The following is a 21018-nucleotide window of genomic DNA, read 5'->3' as shown; positions in this document are numbered from 1 at the left end:
GTTTATTGCAATGTTTTCAACTTTATCCATCATAAGCATCAAAACACCAGCTGAGTCCTCTCAGTTGTACAGTCACATTTTTTCATGTCACAAAAACGTCTATCTGTGGAAATACTTTTTAAACGTGGAACCACCAAATGTTTTGTGCAGTAAAATAAGGGAAGACGTAAAGAACAACAGTTTGCCCTTCTTGGACTGTGACGTCGACATTGGGGCAGACAGGAAACCTACACACACAGACCAATATCTACTTTTCGACTCACACCACCCTCTGGAAAACAAACTGAGCGTCATCAGAACTCTGCAACACAGAGCTGACAATGTGCCCAGCAGCACTTAGGCCCAACGAGAAGAACACAAACACCTGAGGGGAGCTTTAAAAACCTGCGGCTACCCCAGTTGGACCTTTGTGAAAACTGCAACACGTTCCAAAAAGACCAACCAGGTGAGCGATGAGGAGAAAAGGAACAGAAGGAATAGCACAGTCATCCCGTATGTTTCTGGGGTCTCAGAGAAACTCAGGAGAATTTTCAACAAACACCGCATCCCGGTATACTTCAAACCCAGCAACACACTCCGACAAAGACTGGTTCGTCCCAAAGACCGTGTACCACACACCCAAAAAAATCAATCTTGTGTATGCTGTACAATGCATTGAGGATTGCACTAACCTGTACATAGGAGAAACCAAACAACCACTACACAAACGGATGGCCCAACACAGAAGGCCAAACTCCTCAGGACAAGACTCAGCAGTCTATCTACACCTAAAGGAGAAGACACACTCCTTCGAGGACAGCAACGTACACATTTGGGACAGGGAAGATAGATGGTTTGAAAGAGGGGTGAAGGAAGCCATCTATGCGAAACTGGAAAAAACATCCCTCAACAGAGGAGGAGGTCTGCGACACCGCCTATCTCCCACTTACAATGCTGTCCTTTCATCTCTACACAGGAGACTCAAGAAGCCTAGCCTCCAAGAACAACAGTCGGTCACTAACGGCTCCAACGACTCATGACCACTGAATGGAGCACTAACGAAGTCGAAACTAACACCCCCAACAACCGTCGCTGCTTAACATCGGATCACAAAGAGCCACGCATATCAATACCTCTGATAACGACGGGCGTTGCTAAACATCAGAACACAAAGAGCCATGGACATCATTAGCTCTGATAACGACTCCAAAGAGGATAAATATCTGAGTTTCATCACCAGCCAGTCAGACTAGCTTGGTCTAGTCAGAAAGGCACGAACTGATGAAGTCTCTTAGATGAGAGGCGAAACGTCTTCACGGATATATACCAAGTCCACTTGCACTCGATTCAATTCCTTTGGATAACAATGACCTGGATGAATGAGAACATTCACAGACATGTTTGGCAATGTTGTACGTGACCGAGTTTATGCTGCTGATGATGGGCCTGAGGGGGGTTCCATCTTTATGGATCTTAGGGAGTCCATATATGTATGGAATGTTATCTTGTGGGTAGAGACGGTGGTATTGTATCCGATCAATGGTTCCTCCTTTCTGTAGTTTCTGTAGGTATTCTATTATTCTCCTCTTGTAACCACTAGTTGGATCGCGTCTCAAGAGGTTCATAGGTGTTGGTGTCGCTGAGTAATGACGTGATCTTGGCGTGGTAGTCTGTTGTGTTGAGGATAACCGTGCATCTCCCCTTATCTGTTGGAAGGATAGTGATGTTTTCATCCATGCTCAGGGCTGTGACGGCTTTCCTTTCCTCCATGGTTAGGTTGGAAGGAGGGAGTTTCGCATCGGACAGAGCTGCTGATACCTTTAACCTAAGCTGTTCCACCTCGGTTTCCGTTAGATTGTTTTTCCTTATAACTGATTCTGTGGCTGTGATGAGGTCAACTATAGGTAGTTGTTTGGAATAGTGGATTTGTTTGTTTTGGATTAGTCGGAACTGTTTGTTAGTTTGGGTCTAACCTGTAAAAATACCATCACAAGATGTAAACAGTTTGACGCCAAAATGGAAATCTTCGTTTATTAGGGTCACATCTGATCTTTCAAAATGACTGACAGCTTATTATTAACTATTATTTATCAATGCTTTTCCAGGAAAATAGGAACATTTGACCTTGGTAAACATAATAACGATTTTACAGACTGGCTCACCAAGATTTCAGCGATATGTAAATACAATTCTTCTGATGATTTTCAAACAAAATGGGTGTGTAATACTTTGGGAAATGACTTGGTTGAAATGAGAAAAAAAAGTTTGGACGTCACTGGAGTGGGACTTGCATAATAACTGCTACTGTAGCTGTCAGCTGTGGGCAGCAGGGGAGCCATCACAAAAACACATTCAGAATACACCTGCAGAGTCACTCATACCGCCCACAGTTGATCCTGACCTCTGGACCAGTCACAGGAAGACTACCACCTTCACACTGGAGATCTGACCTCTTCATGGTTTCATAAACATAGAACAATCAGATGTGTTGACTGCCGGTCAGAGAATGTTGTAATACAGTAATTTGACAATGGGTGTCGCTAATGTGCTGTACTGTCCTCTAGTGTCTACTTGTAGTTCCGGTTTGTGTCTGCTTGTAGGTCTGGTTTGACTTTTCTGAATAAACACGTGAAAAAGCAATAGGTTATGGGCCCAGAGCATCGCTAAAAGGCTGTTTTACAAGGAGTTTTGTGTGAGATAAACGGTGTTGTGGAATTCACAATGGAAGATAAGCTGTTTATTGACAAGCTGAACGGACCAGAGAACTGGGCAACGTGGAAATTTCAGATGGAACACCTGCTGAAGGCGAAAGGACTATGGGGCACGCTAATGGAGACGGATATCCTAGCCGCAGATGCTAATGCACACGCACAAGCTGAATTCACGAAACGGAGAGAGAAGGTATTCTCTGTGTTAGTGCTGAATCTAAGTACACCCCAGTTGTACCTGATAATAAGCTGCCTGCCAGACTCCAAAAGAGGCGTGGAACACGCTGAAAGGACATTTTGAGAGAGATACTTTGGTAAATAAACTGTTCCTGAAGAAAACATATTTCAGATGTGAAATGAAAGAAGGAGAAAGTTTAAATGAACATTTAAAACAAATGAAGGAACTGACTAATCAGCTAGGAGCAATAGGTTGTGTGATTGAACAGGAAGACCAAATTATAACACTCTTGTGTAGTTTGCCACCAAGCTATGCTACAATTGTCACTGTGCTAGAAACAAAGATTGACAATTTGACACTGCAGTTTGTTCAGCAAGCATTAATAAATGAAGAGCAAAAGCAAGTGAATGTTAATGATAACTCCAGTGGTGCTACATCAGGTGGTGCATCAGCCATGTCATCACAATTTCGTGGAGATATGCAGGCTAACTCCAAGGCAGTGGGAGCTGAAAGACTAGTATGTGGAGAGGTTACAAATATGGGAGAGAAAGACATATAAAGCGTGACTGTCCAAGTGAGAAAAAGAAAACCCACAAGGCCAAAAGCACGATGTGTGAAGATGCAGAAGATTCATCTGAAAGTGCCTTTGTCGCTAAAGAGACAAAACCGACTGAGAGGCCGCAACAGGTCGAATGGTTGATTGATTCGGGAGCATCAAAGCACATGAATTGTGATAAAAATATTCTTCAAGACTACCAGCAATTCTCAAAAGCACAGTCTGTGAAACTCGGTGACGGCATGGTGGTTGACGCCCTAGGACTTGGCAATGTCAAAATGAGAATGACTTTCAAAGTAAGTGATGTAAAAAATGTCACAATGTATGACGTGCTGTATGTTCCAAAGCTATCTGGGAATCTATTCTCAGCGGGAGCTGCTGCCAGAAAAGGAAATACGGTGCAGTTTAAGAAGTCTCGCTGCTACATACGTGGGAAAGATGGAACTCTTCAAGGAATGGGAACACAAAGATCTGACGGGCTGTATCAGCTGGACGTCGAAGGAAGTTCGTCTGTCTCTCATGGTGCATCAAGTGCATCAGCAGCAGCCAGCCTGTGGCCCCAGCGCCTTGGTCACACCACCAAGCTGAAGGAACTAAAAGATTTGGTGAACGGAGTGGACTTCTTTGCAGAGAAAGAGGTTCCTTTCTGTGAAGGATGTGTGGAAGGCAAGCTGTCTAGTAGAAAGCCATACAAGCCAGTTGGAGAAGTCCGTTCCAAACGCAAGTTGCAGCTGATCCATAGTGACGTCTGTGGTCCCATGCATACTGAATCTATAGGTGGGGCAAAATATTTTGTGACTTTCATCGATGATTACTCTAGATGCTGCAAGGTATACTTTCTGAAACAGAAGAGTGAAGTTCTTAGCAAATTCAAGGAATTTGAGAAAACATTCTCCAATGAGTGTGGGCAGAACGTCACGAGACTGAGAACAGACAAGTACACATCAAAGGAGTTTCAAGAATATTTGAAGGCTCAAGGTATCCACCATGAGATGACTGTACCTCACTCGCCATAGCAAAATGGTGTTGCAGAAAGAAAAAATAGGACATTAATTGAAGCAGCTAGAAGTATGCTGTTTCATGCTAAGTTGCCAAAGATGTACTGGGCAGAGGCTGTAGCAACCACAGCTTACATACGGAACAGGCTGCCCACATCTGTCCTGAAGCAAGAGACACCCTACGAGAGATGGTGTGGCAAAAAGCCGGACATGAGTCACATGAGAGTGTTTGGCTGTGTTGCTTATGCACATATCCCAGACATAGAGAGAAGAAAACTGGACAAAAAGGATGTGAAACTTCGTTTCATTGGATATGCAAACAATGCCAAAGGCTATCGCCTGTTTGATGAAGAGAAAAGGAGGATTCTAATTCGTCGTGATGTCATCTTTAATGGATCAGACTTCGACTGGAAACAGGAATTGGAAGTGACCTGCTCAGAGAACGACGTAACCATAAACACAGATGAGAGTGGAACACCAGATGACGAGGTCACTGTCGATGAAGCTGCTAGAGAAGGCGGCAGAATCAGAAGAGCTCCAAGGAGATATGGATATGATGAGTTCTGATATAGTGACTGTTGATCATGCCAATGTGTGTCGTGTCATAGAGCCAAACACATTGAAAGAAGCAATGATGAGTACTAATGCAAAGGAATGGCAGGAGGCGGCTGACTTGGAATATGAGTCACTGCTGGAAAATGAGACGTGGTACTTAGTGGATTTACCAAGGGATAGAAAGGCCATAGGATCAAGATGGGTGTTCAAAGTCAAGCATCATAGTGATGGACGAGTGGAGAGATACAAGTGTAGACTTGTCGCCAAGGGCTACTCACAGTTGTATGGTGCTGACTATGATGAAACTTTTTCACCCGTGGTACGATTCAGCTCAATTCGTACATTACTGTCCTTTGCCATCCAGAACAATCTACATGTGCACCAGATGGACGTAGTAACTGCATTCCTTAATGGACACCTGGAAGAAGAAATCTACATGGAGCAACCAGAGGGATACATCAAACCAGGGCAGGAACACCTGGTGTGTAAACTGAAGAAATCAATCTATGGACTGAAGCAGTCTCCTCGCTGCTGGAGCAAGACTTTCGCGGAGTTCATGATGGAAATTGGATTTAAACAGAGCACATCAGACCCCCGTGTGTTTGTGAGATCAAGACAAGAGCTTGAGATACTCGCTGTTTACGTGGATGATTGATTCTGATTACGGAGTCGATTGCAAGCATGAACGAGTTGAAAATGGCTCTCAAGAAGCGCTACAAGATGAAGGACATGGGTGAGCTGTCCTATATCCTGGGCATCTCTGTTGTCCAAGACGAAGAAAAGAACTGTGTCTTACTTCATCAGAAGCATTACATTGAAGCCATTCTTCAGAAATATGGGATGGATAATGCAAATCCTGTTGCAACTCCTGCTGATGCCAACGTCAAATTGAAAAAAAATGATGGTGTCAGTAAGCCTGTGAACCAAAGTACCTATCAGTCCATGGTAGGAAGTCTGCTGTATGCTGCGATGGCCACACGACCAGACATAGCTCAAGCAGTGAGTGCTGTGTCAAAGTTCAACACAAATCCAGAAGCTGCACATCTGACTGCTGTGAAGAGAATACTTCGATACTTGAAAGGTACAGTGAACCTTGCTCTCAAGTACGAGCAGTCAAAGTCTGGAACTTTGATCGGCTTCTCAGATGCTGACTGGGCCGGTGATCAGGATGACCACTGCTCAACAACCGTCAACATGTTCTTACTGAGTGGAGGAGCAGTGAGCTGGCTCAGCAAGAAACAGGCAACAGTTGCACTTTCAACAGAAGCCGAGTACGTCGCACTCAGTCAAGCTGCTCAAGAGGGTACCTCGCTGAGACGATTACTGAATGATCTCAGAATGGGTGCTACGCCCACAGTGATCCTGGAGGACAACCAAGGAGCCATTGCAATCGCGAACAATCCAGTGGATCACTCAAGGACTACACACATAGACATTCGCTACCACTACATCTGTGAATGTGTGCAGAATGGGCAAATAGAACTGCAATATTGCCCAACAAATGACACGAAGGCAGATATCTTGACCAAGCCACTGGCTAAACAGAAGTTTAAATATCTTAGGAGAGAGATTGGGCTTTTCTCTATGTAATTATGTTTACTGTAATAGGCACTGCTTTTCTGTTGAAAATGGTAAGAAAGCTGTAAGCAAGCTAAAAGGAGTAAGAAAAGGAATCTTGCAGGTTTTTTTCAGTTTAAAGATGTATTATCTTGACATTATTTGTGAAGGAGAGCATGGCACTTAGTAATATAATTTAGTGTGAAGTGCCTTAATGCCATTGTAAAATTTAGTAGGAATGTTGTAATACAGTAATTTGACAATGGTGTCGCTAATGCGCTGTACTGTCCTCTAGTGTCTGCTTGTAGTTCTGGTTTGTGTCTGCTTGTAGTTCTGGTTTGACTTTTCTGAATAAACACGTGAAATAGCAATAGAGAACCCAAGTCAGCTTTTTGTGATGACACTCGAGGAGTGCCACAAACCAGCTGCTATTGATTTTAAAATCGACGAGCTTGTGCGGTGTTGTGCATCTAATGACGTCAAAAGCATAGCTGTTTTTAAACGGTAACCTTCCTTTTTTGCTCTTCCTGGTGTGTTTTCTTCAGTGCAGTGAAAACAGAGAGTGGAACACACTCCAGTCACTGCACATAGACTCTAAAAGACAGACCTGCCACTCATTCTCTGACTTTTCAAATTAATCAGCACACCAAAAACAACAACATTCAGATTAAATGATTTACTCTGTAATGACTTGGCTGCTGTTGTCAACCAGAAACACAGTACAAATGAAAAGAAACTTAACTGAGAAATGTTCTTAAATAAATAATAAAGAAAAGTTATAGACGGAAGACCAAGATTTAGCCCTCAAACGTTTCCCTTTACATCCTGTCAGTGCTCAAGAAAAAAACAGTAACATCAACACTAACAAATAAATGCACCTGTTCAAAAAAGTGACGTAAATAGGAAGCGTGTGACTGTGACACTTACATGTAGGATTGAAAAGTGTGTATAAACACTGTAGCACAGGTTAACACAGGTGTGTGTGTGTGGGGGGGTACACACAAGGATGAGGACGGTCAGATTAGATGCAAAATAAAGCTGCATCGAATTCATATCACAGATATCTAATATAGAGAGGATGCTGCATCTTTCACAACTAAAAGTCTTGTCATTGACGAGTTACACTCACTGGCCACTTTATTAGGTACACCTTGCTAGTACCGGGTTGGACCCCCTTTTGCCTTCAGAACTGCCTTAATCCTTCATGGCATAGATTCAACAAGGTACTGGAAACATTCCTCAGAGAGTTTGGTCCATATTGACATGATAGCATCACGCAGTTGCTGCAGATTTGTCGGCTGCACATCCATGATGCGAATCTCCCGGTCCACCACATCCCAAAGGTGCTCTATGGGATTGAGATCTGGTGACTGTGGAGGCCATTTGAGTACAGTGAACTCATTGTCATGTTCAAGAAACCAGTCTGAGATGATTCAAGCTTTATGACATGGCGCGTTATCCTGCTGGAAGTAGCCATCAGAAGATGGGAACACTGTGGTCATAAAGGGATTGACATGGTCAGCAACAATATTCAGGTAGGCTGTGGCGTTGACACGATGTTCAATTGGTACTAAGGGGCCCAAAGTGTGCCAAGAAAATATCCCCCACACCATTACACCACCAGCCTGAACTGTTGATACAAGGCAGGATGGATCCATGCTTTCATGTTGTTGACGCCAAATTCTGACCCTACCATCCGAATGTCGCAGCAGAAATCGAGACTCATCAGACCAGGCAACGTTTTTCCAATCTTCTATTGTCCAATTTTGGCGAGCCTGTGCGAATTGTAGCCTCAGTTTCCTGTTCTTAGCTGACAGGAGTGGCACCCGGTGTGGTCTTCTGCTGCTGTAGCCCATCTGCCTCAAGGTTCGACGTATTGTGCGTTCAGAGATGCTCTTCTGCATACCTCGGTTGTAATGAGTGGTTATTTGAGTTACTGTTGCCTTTCTGTCAGCTCGAACCAGTCTGGCCATTCTCCTCTGACCTCTGGCATCAACAAGGCATTTTCGCCCACAGAACTGCCGCTCACTGGATATTTTCTCTTTTTCGGACCATTCTCTGTAAACCCTAGAGATGGTTGTGCGTGAAAATCCCAGTAGATCAGCAGTTTCTGAAATACTCAGAGCAGCCCGTCTGGCACCAACAACCATGCCACGTTCAAAGTCACTTAAATCACCTTTCTTCCCCATTCTGATGCTCGGTTTGAACTGCAGCAGATCGTCTTGACCATGTCTACATGCCTAAATGCATTGAGGTGCTGTCATGTGATTGGCTGATTAGAAATTTGCGTTACCGAGCAGTTGGACAGGTGTGCCTAATAAAGTTGCCGGTGAGTGTAGAGTTTCATTACCTGCTGCCACGTTCGCTTTAGCAAACGGCAGCAAAGCCACTCACCGGCTGAAACGGCCGGAGGCCCTGAGCAGTGCAGCACGGGCTCGCCGCCAGGTCTGACGGCACCGACGGACATGGGCCTGGACAGACGGAACCGGAATGTCTACCTCCGGAGAAGGAAAAAGGGGAGGCTGATAGCCGTAAAGGCATTGAAAAGGGGACAACCCAGTAGCAGATGATGGCAAGGTGTTATGGGCATATTCTACCCAGGGAAGTTGTGAGGACCAAGAGGATGGGTTGGCAGACACCAGACAGCGGAGAACAGTCTCCAATACCTGGTTGGCCCTCTCGGCCTGGCTGTTGGTCTAAGGATGGAACCCCAATGACAAGCTGACGGTGGCACCGATGGCAGAGCAGAAAGCCTTCCAGACAGCAGAAGTGAACTGGGGACCACGGTCAGACACTATATCATGGGGAAGACCGTGGACCCGGAAAACCTCCCTGACCAGCAGATCCGCAGTCTCTCGGGCCGAAGGCAGTTTAGACAAGAGCAAAAAATGAACAAATTTACTGAAGCGACCAACAACAGTCAGTACAACAGTGTTACCGTCGGAGGCGGGCAGACCAGAGACGAAATTCAAGGACAGATGCGACCAGGGATGGTGTGGAACAGGCAGGGGGCGCAGCAGACCGGCACTGGCCCGAGTCGAAGGCTTATTCTGGGCACAAACAGGACAGGCAGAGACAAAAGACCCAGTATCCTCCATCATGGAAGGCCACCAGAACCGCCTACGGAGGAAGGCTAGGGTACGGATTACTCCAGGATGGCAGATAAGTTTGGAAGAGTGAGCCCACTGCAACATACTAGATTTAACAGCATCTGGAACAAACAAGCGCCCAGGGGGACCGTTACCTGGGTTGGGCTGAGTCCGTTGTGCTGCCATGACCTCCCTTTCAATGGTCCAGGTGACAGCCGCAGCCACAACCACACAGGTAGAGGGAACGATGGTGTCAGGTTGGAGCTTGGGCTCAGACTCCTTCCCATGCACATGAGACAGAGCATCGGGCTTGGCATTCCTGGAGCCAGGTCTGTAAGTCAAAGAAAGATTAAAACGACCAAAAAAGAGCGCCCACCTGGCTTGGCGCGGGTTGAGTCGCTTTGCTGACTGGATGTATTCCAGGTTCTTATGGTCAGTCCACACTATAAAAGGAAGCTCAGACCCCTCCAGAAAATGCCGCTATTCCTCCAGTGCCAATTTCACTGCCAGGAGCTCACGATTCCCCACATTGTAGTTCCTTTCAGCTGGGGAGAGACGGTGAGACAGGAAGGCACAGGGGTGTGTCTTGCCATCCTCACTGGATCGCTGAGAAAAGACCGCCCCCACCCCAATCTCAGAGGCGTCCACTTCTACAACGAACTGCTTGGTTGGGTCTGGCTGTATGAGGATAGGAGCTGTGGTGAAGCGGTGCTTGAGGGCTTGGAAAGCTGCCTCTGCTACAGGGGTCCACAGGAACTGTCTGGAGGTGGAGGTAAGAGCGGTTAGTGGGGCCGCAACACGGCTGTAATTGCGGATGAACCGTCTGTAGAAGTTGGCAAAACCGAGGAACCTCTGAAGCTGCTTATGGCTGGTCGGGCTTGGCCACTCAAGAACCGCTCTGACCTTGGCGGGGTCCATTCTCACCTGCCCATCGGCCACGATGTAGCCCAGGAAGGTGACTGAAGGAGCATGGAATTCGCACTTCTCTGCTTTTACGAAAAGGCAGTTCTCCAGAAGCCGTTGAAGGACTTGGCGGACGTGCATGACATGCTCTGACAGGTCTCTGGATAAAATCAGGATATGATCCAGGTAAAAAAAAACGAAACGATCCAACATGTCACGTAGGATGTCATTGACCAGACTCTGGAAGACAGCTGGGGCATTAGTGAGACCAAACGGCATCACCAGATATTCAAAATGCCCCAGGGGGTGTTGAAGGCAGTTTTCCATTCATCTCCGTCTCGAACCCGGACCAGGTGGTAAGCATTGCGGAGGTCTAGTTTAGTGAACACTGTGGCTCCCTGGAGAGAATCAAAAGCAGAAGTCACGAGGGGCAGAGGATACTTATTCTTGACCGTGATGTTATTGAGGCCTCTATAGTCAATACACGGCCGGAGGGTCTTTTCCTTCTTGGCCACAAAAAAGAACCCCGCACCAAGAGGTGACAATGAAGGGTGAATAAGACCAGCAGCCAAGGAGTCCTTGATGTATCTCTCCATGGACTCCCGCTCAGGCTTGGAGAGGGTATTTAGACGGCTGCTGGGGAGGGGAGCGCCCGGCAGCAGGTCAATAGTGCAATCATAGGGGTGATGAGGAGGCAGGGAGAGAGCTTGCTGTTTGTTGAACACGGCTTGGAGGTCATGGTACTCTGGAGGCACCAGTGACAGGTCAGAGGTCTCAGGGCTTGACACCTGACAGGGGACAGACTGAGGCAGAGCAGACTGGAGGCATATGGCATGACAGACGGGACTCCAACTTGAAATTCTGGCAGATGACCAATCTGCCAGGGGGACTATGCTTAACCAGCCAGGGATGACCAAGTATAATGGGAACAAATGGAGAATTGATAACAAAAAAACTTAACTCCTCTTGATGGTTTCCAGACAACAGGAGACACACAGGCTCGGTCTTAGAGGTTATCCGGGCCAGGAGACATCCATCCAGGGCATTAGCTTCAAGAGGCTGGTCCAGACTCACAGTGGCAAGACCTAACTGCTTCACAACACTTGCATCCAAAAAGCTTTCATCAGCTCCACAGTCAATTAAAGCCAAAAGTTTAGTGGACTGACCTTTAAAACTGATGGTAGCTTGCAACTGGGTACATGGACGAGGAGACAGAGGGCAGACAGTTGGGCTCGCGAGGATGCGGTGCTGACGCTCCTCCGGGTTGAGCCGGAAGCGGCCGAGTTGCATCTGCTCCGAAGCTGGGGAAGAATCACGCCTCGGGCTTTCTCGGAGGACGTCAGCCTCAGTCGAGCGAGCTTGGCCCCCAGAGTTTGGAGGTGTGGCCCGTGGAAAGTTGTTGTGACCAGGAAAGCGGCACGTTCTCTCTCTCCTCCGCTCCCGGAGACGGTTGTCCACACGAATGGCCAGGGTAACCAATTCCTCCAACCCTCCAGGCTCGGGGTAGGAAACCAATTCGTCCTTTATGGATTCGCTTAGACCATTGGAAAACCCGGCTGGAGGGACTCGTTGTTCCATCCGCTCTCCGCTGATAGCGTACGGAACTCAACTGAGTAGTCAGCGACGCTGCGGGAACCCTGGCGGAGAGAGATCAGTCTTTTGGAAGCAACCTTTCCCCGCATGGAATGATCAAAAACCTGGCGAAAAGCAGTGGTGAACTCAGCGTAGGATGAGGAAGTGGGGGCCCGCATCTCCCACACCGCTGTAGCCCAATCCAGAGCACTTCCCCGGAGAACGCCCATGATGTAAGCGACTTTGGCTCCATCCGTGGAGTATGACAGGGGCTGCTGGTTCAACACAATCTCATACTGCATCAAAAAAGGGCGACAAAGTTCAAAATCTCCATCATACTTATCGGGCGGGGCAACCCATGGTTCCTTAGCTGAAGTTGATGGCGCTGAGGGCGGCGGAGCTGGAAGGGCGGGTCCCGGGCTAGCGGAGGCACTAAGTTGGGTCTGGATTCTGGAGATCTTTGAGCTGAGCTCACGGAGGGCGTCAGCCATCCCCTGTAGCACCTGGCTGTGCTGGCCGAGGACCGATTCCTGGTTGGCTACAGCCTGGCAGACCGTGGCCAGGTCTGTGGTGGAACGGTCTGCTGGGTCCATAGTGGCTGGAACGTACTGTCACGTATCTGGAAAAACCTAAAAGCAGACGGGACAATCAGGTAAGGGAAGAAATCAAGTCTTTATTGAAGTGGCCGATCCCAGGGGTAGAGCAGGAGTTGGCTCAGTGGCAGGTAGACTGGCAGGCTGAAGTCCTTTAGGCAACAAACCAGAAATGGCAACATTCCAGCGAAGACTGGTCCACAGTGGAGGCCTCTTAAGGGTGAGGGCGATTGCTTGATGGCCAGCAGGTGTGCCGGGGTGAAGGAGCGGTGAGCAGGTGTCAAGGGAGAGGGGGGTGATTGCTTGATGGCCAGCAGGTGTGCCGGGGTGAAGGAGGGGTGAGCAGGTGTCAAGGGAGAGGGGGTGATTGCTTGATGGCCAGCAGGTGTGCCAGGGTGAAGGAGAGGTGAGCAGGTGTCAAGGGCGAGGGGGTGATTGCCTGATGGCCAGCAGGTGTGCCAGGGTGAAGGAGAGGTGAGGTGAGCAGGTGTCAAGGGCGAGGGGCTGTGACAAAATATATATATGTATATTTTCTAATCAAAAATATATTTCCCTTGTTGTATAACATTTAAATAAGATTTGGATCTGCGAAGTAAAAAGGCAAAATTGCACCAAGATATTTGGTTGAAATTATCATCTTTTACGGTGCAATAAAAAGCAACCCCAGTCAAGTGGAAGGATAATACACATGTGAAAAGAAAGGGTTTTGGTAGTTGTCATGTTTTTTTTTCTTCTTTTTCTCCACAGTGATGATAAAGGAAGCCTGTGTTCTTCTATCAAGGTACACTAATCGTGTCAACGTTTCACTGACTAGCTACAGGCTGCAACAGACATGACGTTTTGACTTCACGATCCTCTACTTTCACTACATTACAAACCATGCCTGGCATTATCTGCCCAGCAACATTGTTTGCCCCTACTTGTCGGCATTCTTGAATTCAACTGGGCAGCACAAAAAAGGGTATAGATGAATGTACTGAGGGTGTTAGTGCCAGTGAGGAATTAGCACCAGTGCCCAGTCGATGGTAACAAATTCAGTTGTCTCCTGGTGGGTGTACAGCCAGTCAGAGGTGGGTTTCTCTTCTAAAAACTAGTGATAGCCAATTTAAATCAAACGTAAGAGCATAACCTATGTTAACGTTTAGGAGAGGCTCTCCAGCCCACCGGGTAAATATTTATGGAGCAACACTGGGACAGATGTACCACTAGAGGGAGCAGACGCCTACATAGTTAAAAATGAGCAAACAGTGTGCTGTTGTCAGGAATGTGAATTACACAACAGAAAAGAGCATGTCCTCTTTAAATCAGTGAACGAACACACACACACACACACACACACACACACACACACACACACACACACACATATATATATATATATATATATATATATATATATATATATATATTTATATCGTATTTCCCGGACTATAAATCGCTGTTGTTTTACTCGTCTCGTCTGGCTGGTCCTGCGAATTTTATTCAAAAGCGGTTTATACTATGTAATGCTGTGGGACGAACATGCTGCACTTCAAATATCGCCACTAGATGGCACTGTTTAACGTTGTGACTCAATTGAAAATACTTCCGAGTATTGAAAATTGAAAGTAACATAGTAATGCGCGGCTCGGGCGGGTTCGGATAAGCTTACTAGAAAATATCACGGGTTCGGATGGGCGGGTCAAAAGGTGACAAAGCAGCTCTCATAACAGGTCAGGTGGGTGCAGGTATTAAAAAACCATGACCAGCGCATCACTACTATACCACCATATAAATGTGACTTGTACACGGAAGTGGCTCATGTTTTGTTTTTTCCTCACGACAACACGTGTTTTGCTGAGTGCGACTTGTAGTCCGGGAAATACAGTGTGTGTGTGTATATGTGTGTGTGTGTGTGTGTGTGTGTGTGTGTGTGTGTGTGTGTGTGTGTGTGTGTGTGTGTGTGTGTGTGTGTGTGTGTGTCATTTCCCCCCCCTAAAAAAAAAAAAAGGAATGTACCCATATCACAGCCCCTAGATCAGGACTATGAAAACAAGATGCCTGTAAAGGCAGAGTACAAAAATGTATCACAGTTTCTGGAGAACTGAAACATCACCCAACTTCATCAAACATAAAAAGGTGTGCCGCTACTAGCAGGGGATGTTCACCATCATGTGTGGTGCCCAGTTTGGTCTAGCATGAGTATACAAGAGGTGGACTGGTAAAGTAACCAAACCTGTTTGATACTTGCTCAGTTCAAAAGGAACTAGTTACGCTGAAGACATACAAGGGATTTAAACACACTGGTCAGTAATGATACTGAGCCATAGCCATAGTGGGCACAGTATGGTACAGCACAGTACCGGTCCAATGAAAATACCTTAAGAGTCACATGATTCCAATCTCTGAACAACAGAAAGGAGCATGATACTAAGTGATCCACTTGATGCTGTTGAGTCAGGTACTAGGACTGTTGCTGTACCAACTTGTCCCAGTGCAGCATCACTTTGACGTCTGGCTGAGGAGGGTAAAAGGGAGTGACTCTCACTGCTGTTGTGCTGGTGAACAAGTCACTATCAGGACTGTTGTTGTACTTTTCATCACAGTGTGACTTTGGTGTAAGGGAGAGCAGGGAGGAGAATCCAAGGTGTTGTTGTGCTGTGTGATAGAGCTGTCTGTCTGTTGATGTATTTTTACTTCAACTATATTGTGCCTTGGCTCTACGGAGGGACTAGTAGAGGATGAATGCTACAGTAACTCTGTGCTGTTGAGCCAAGCGCAACGAGGAGTGCTGCTGTGGTACAAGCTACTGTGAAATTATGTTTGTTCAGATGCCCAGCAGTTCTTCATGGGATCCTAACTTTACCTTTTGGGATGGATGTTTCCCATAATGCCACTGCCTCTTTGAGAGCAAGACATTATTGGGATTTCTACTGCATCATCCATCCATCACAGTGTGGTGTGTGTTTGCACTTGGAGAGTAATAAGGTGCTATTGGTCGGTGGGACCAGGGAGGGAGGTCACTGTGTCAATGTGCTATTTAGCCAGGCACTACTATAACGGCTGCTGCTGGACCAGGCGGCGGTAATGTGGCAAGACCTTGCTCTCAGGGATGTACAGTGCCATCTCCAGGGCGACCAGGATAGTGAACTCAATCTTCATCAACTCTCTCCTGCCGATCCGGAAATGCTCCTCAAGTTTCTACAGCATATTAAAAATAGGGAGGGGGGGGAGTGAAAGAGAGAGAGAGAGAGAGAGAGAGAGAGAGAGAGAGAGAGAGAGAGAGAGAGAGAGAGAGAGAGAGAGAGAGAGAGAGAGAGAGAGAGAGAGAGAGAGAGAGAGAGAGAGAGAAAGAAAGAAATAAGACACAAGAGAGCAGTTTTGAGTTCAGGGAAGACTCATTTTCAAACCACATTTAAAAGTAAACCACACTGAATAAACAATAAAACACAATATAAGAATGGCAGAGGTTTGTGCTCATCGGGGGGGTGGGGGGTGTATAGCTGTTGCTCTGCAGGCTCCTGGCCCCCCTGTGGGTTTGGTGTTCTTCAGGGGTTGTGGTTCTTTAGACCCCAACTGTTCTCTTGGTCATGGGACATCTGCATGACTGCGGGGCAAGTGGGTGGCTGCAGAGTCTGTCTACTGCTCGGAGGCAATACAATAAGTTGCGGCTCTCACACGCCAGAATTTATTGGGATTAATCCCATGTACTCACAGCTAGACACTTCACGTACACACAGGTGGACACGTCACATGCACACACACACTACTAGCATCTGCCTCACACACTTCTGGATTACATACTTCTTCCTAGTCCTTTCTGCCCCTTCTTTCCTTTTTTTTTCACCTTCTCCTTTATCTCAATAACTTTTACCCTAAACTGATACTGATAAGATCGATTTAATTATGTTTTGTCGAACACATGTCGGTGCCTGTCTCCATGTCTATCAGATACATGTTGTCCTTTTTCGTTCCTAAGACAGTGGTGGTTCTAATAGGGGGGCAAGGGGGGCAGTGCCCCATAATATTAAGCCTGGACCCCCCTCTGGCCCCCCTAACTGTGGCGAATATTTTCGTAAGGCAGAAAAATATTAATAAATGTGAAAACAGAAAATAAATCATGTTGTATAGTCGAACCATTTAGGTGACGAACCCCTAACTGTGGCAAAAGACAAACTATTGTTTGTCTTTTGGAGAACCAAACCTATGGGGGTGGTGGTGGTATATTTGGTACCCCTAAAATCGAATGTGGCCGCAGCCTGGCCTCCCGTTTGAAATGGTCTAGAACTACCACTGTCCTAAGATTCCTTAATTCACTTGTGGTGATTGTCCCCCTCTTGGAGAAGCAATGCTGATTGGTTGTTGAGCTGATCAAATATGCAGAAGAGTGGGACCGGCGGTGGTTATAAATATATAACAAACAATAAATGAATAAATAATGGCAGAGGTAATGTCTAGCAGACAGATGAAACGAAATAAAAGTTGAAGGGAAATCATACTCTGAGGGAAATACAAGGAGAAGGAAGTGTCAGTTGAACTGGTGCCCTGTCCTGCAGCTCCTATGCAGGCTGGGAGGTCACCAGCAAATACTGACTACACATGTTAAATTGACTGTTTGCTCAATAACTGACACAGTGATTCACCCAAGGCCGCTTAACAATTGCCCCTACTTCTTCGTACATCTGACAGACCACTACCATCATAAGACAGATGGTGCTAGATTAATAAAAAGAAATAGCTTAAGGAGGGGAATGGTAAAAAGGTGGTGGTGGGCAAACTATAAAACATTCACAACCACAATCATATTTCTCTAAATTGTAAATTATTGTAGAAAAGCCATTTTACTTTCACTGGCGTATGTGATATTAATTCTCCAAACATTCCCCTTATGCCATTCCCAGGTGTGTCACAAATTCATGAAGGGGGCAGAGCCTCATCTTAAGCGTTAAAGGCTGGCGTTTGTAAATGGAACTTTGAAGGCTGGTGAACAACGTGGGTGGAGAAAAAAAATGAGTCACACTCCCCCTTTCGTCAACAACTACCATGAACATGCCCTTGAGCAAGGCACTAATCCTCCCCCCTCGCACTACTTTAAGGGTCACCTGTAGAAGACTGTGAGTGGAGAAAATGAGAAATGAGTCACACTCCCCCTTTCGTCAACATTTACCATGAACATGCCCTTGAGCAAGGCACTAATCATCCTCTTTGCATTTACTTCAAAGGCCACCTGTAGAAGACTGGGTGTACTGGTAGTTCATGGGTATTGAGTGATGTACATCACTGAATGAATGTGACAGAATGGGGCAGTGGTGACAATGCAGAACCCTTGAGTTATAACAATAATAATAATAATGACAATAATAATTGCATTTAAATATGCAGGTTAGTTTCCACCTGGTCTGATCCTGACCCATAGCAAAGTGACTTATTCAGAGGGAACAGAGCTCTCCTCATTTCTCAAATAACCAGCTCTACTGTGTGATGTGTATTTGACATATCACAGTGCTCACATCTGTGGTTGGTCTGAGTGAGTTCTATGTGCTTATCGTGTGAGTGTTTAATGTGTGTGTAGCATGCACAGGTTTGCAAATGTGAGTTTATATCTATATATTGGTTTTATTAGTGTGTGTATGTGCATGTGTAGTGTGTATGTATGTATACGTACTCGTGTACCTGTAAGAGTGAGGGTTCATGCGTGTACATAATCCCATGGGCACATATACTTGATTTCATGTTGTGTACATGTCTGTAAGTAAGTCTATTTGTGTGTGTGTGCATGTCTCACATCGATAAGGTGCTTGACCTCCCGTTGCTTGAAGTCGCTGCTGATCTTGGGAGCCAACAGGATGCAGGCGGCTGACACCAACTTCCTGTGAAACACATAAAAGCAGCAGCATTTCAAGCACTTCTGTGCCCAATTTGATTTTGCTATGCAAAATTAATGCCATCAAGGGCAATTATTTTTCTGCACTCAGACAGACACTGCAGATGGGAGATGAAACGCAGGGAAATAGATGGCAAGCAATTTCTTTTTATGGACAGAAAAAAAAACAATTGCACATTTTCTATTAAACTAAAATAAAAAGATAAAAATCACATTACATTTGGAACATATAGTGCAAACAGGGCATGTATGTGGTGGCGCCAGTGGTATCAATGGTAACAATTACACAAGGACAATATGTACCTGTTATGCTTGTTTAGTCGACCCTGTAACGCCAGCTTCTCAAAGTAAACAAAAGACATTGCTATAGTGACAGGCTGTAGGCTGCAGTCCTCTCCCAACGCACACATCTCTCTCTTCAGACTAGTGGTGGGACACAGTATTAAAGATTATATACAATGAGGTTATATCATATAATTAACTTTGACTTAAGTGCATCATATTGTAGTATTTTAGTCATAGTAATGTAGTAATGTAATATCGAATTCTTCCGATATGGGAAGATGCCGGCGCAAATTCATGTTTGCGGTGGCCTCACCCAGTACTATCCATGCAGTGTCTTTGTCCACATCTGCGTCTAAGTTTGTCTTCGTTTGATGGCTGGGAGAGCTTGGTCTGGTGTCTCCTGTGGGACCAGGGACCACGGCCCTGCCTGGAGCTGTGCCCGAAGAGGGCTGCAGACTACCACATGCCTCCTCCGATACATGTGGAGTTGCCAGCCGCTTCTTTTCACCTGACAGGCAGGAGTTTCGCCAGGGGATATAGCACACAGGAGGATCACGCTATTACACCTGGTTCCCCCTCCCCCAAACAGGCACCTTGACCTACCAGCGACCAGGTGCAGTGACGAGGACACATACTCAACATCCGGCTTCCCACCCGCAGACACGGCCAATTGTGTCTGTAGGGACGCCCGACCAAGCTGAAGGTGACATGGGGATTCGAACCGGCGATCCCCGTGTTTGTAGGCAACTGAATAGACCACTATGCTGCCCAGATGCCCCACAAATATGATTTTTGATACTTGCTCTAACTGGCGAATTTGAGACAGTAGCTTATCCACAAATATCCACATCCTTAACACTTTTGTAGTTTCTCATTTTATTGGTGAGGTTTGGAAACATTCACAATGGTTCATCTTCATCTTAGCAGCTAAATATACAGTAATGCCAAGTGGCAATTCTAGAGAAGCAGCATTTTTGTGGCTGACCTTATCTATTTACCAGTAGACACTACGTCAACAGATAACACTCCAGTAAAGCAAAAAAAGACTTATCTTCTACAAAAAACAGCCAGCATGTCTAACTTGAATATAGATACCTGGGGGTTGGGGCGGCTCCAACTTGTTTAGTTGTAATCAGTAGCAGAGTGCTTTCTGACATTTACCAGCCATATTACGCTTGAAGAGAGTAAATAAATAAATAAATATATATATATATATATATATATATATATATATATATATATATATATATAAGTTGACTTAGTTACTACACTGATGATTATTGTTATTGTGTGGCAGAATGGGGTGTGGACCAGCTGTTCTGACTCCTTCCTTCCTGTAGGACCCCCATCCTGTTCAAATGTCAAGAAAAAAAAACGTTCACGTGTGTGGCCGAGTATGTTTGTGCGTGTTTTTTGTTTGTGTGTCAGAGAAATTGCATGCCTTGCATCTGGATATGATTTAGAAAAATACATTTACGTGTTCTCAAAAAGCAACCTCAAGTAGATGATCAGAAATACAATTACATTGTCAAGGTGGCGTAGCGGTCGAGTCCGTTGCCTATCAACATGGGGATCACCAGTTCGAATCCCCGTGTTACCTCTGGCTGGGCTGGAGATCCCTACAGACACAACTGGCCATGTCTGCGGGTGGGAAGCCGGATGTGGGTATGTGTCCTGGTTGCTGCACTCGCGCCTCCTCTGGTCGGTCGGGGTGCCTGTTCAGGGGGAATAGCATGATCCTCCCTCGCGCTACGTCCCCCTGGCGAAACTCGTCACTGTCAGATGAAAAGAAGCGGCTAGAGACTCCACATGTATCGGAGGAGGCATGTGGTTCGTCTGCAGCCCACCCCGGATCAGCAGAGGGGGTGGAGCAGTGACCAGGACTGCTTGGAAGAGTGGTGTAATGGGACAGGTGCAATTGGAGAGAAAAGGAGGGGGTGGGGGGGGGAAAGACAATTGCATTTACCCATTTAGGAGTTGTGATAGCAGTGTAGTGGCTTGGAGAATGGGTTTCATTTACATTTTGTGAATTCACAGCCACAATATCTCTCAAACCACCTCCAGAGGTGATTTAAGCAATCAGATTACAATCTGTAGTGGATGTGCTTCACTTACACCTGGATGATGCTTAAGCAAATGGAACGTGTTGGGTCAGCATTCAAGAGGCGATGCAATGCCAGTC

General features: G+C 46.1%; 1 protein-coding gene across 1 annotated transcript; it reads right to left on the bottom strand.

The window, feature by feature from the left end:
* Positions 1–15721: 15721 nt before the first annotated feature.
* On the bottom strand, positions 15722–20475 carry LOC130129953 (CDK5 and ABL1 enzyme substrate 2-like). Its single transcript, XM_056299659.1, has 4 exons — positions 20435–20475; positions 18855–18974; positions 18453–18537; positions 15722–15868 (listed from the first exon to the last, which is right to left on the bottom strand). The coding sequence occupies exons 1-4, from the start codon at positions 20473–20475 to the stop codon at positions 15722–15724; spliced, it is 393 nt and encodes a 130-aa protein (XP_056155634.1).
* Between the last annotated feature and the right edge of the window lie 543 nt (positions 20476–21018).

This window comes from Lampris incognitus, chromosome 2, assembly GCF_029633865.1.
Source record: "Lampris incognitus isolate fLamInc1 chromosome 2, fLamInc1.hap2, whole genome shotgun sequence".
Taxonomy (NCBI): domain Eukaryota; kingdom Metazoa; phylum Chordata; class Actinopteri; order Lampriformes; family Lampridae; genus Lampris; species Lampris incognitus.
Note: the sequence above shows the minus strand (reverse complement) of the source record. Positions and strands in the feature narration are given on the sequence as shown.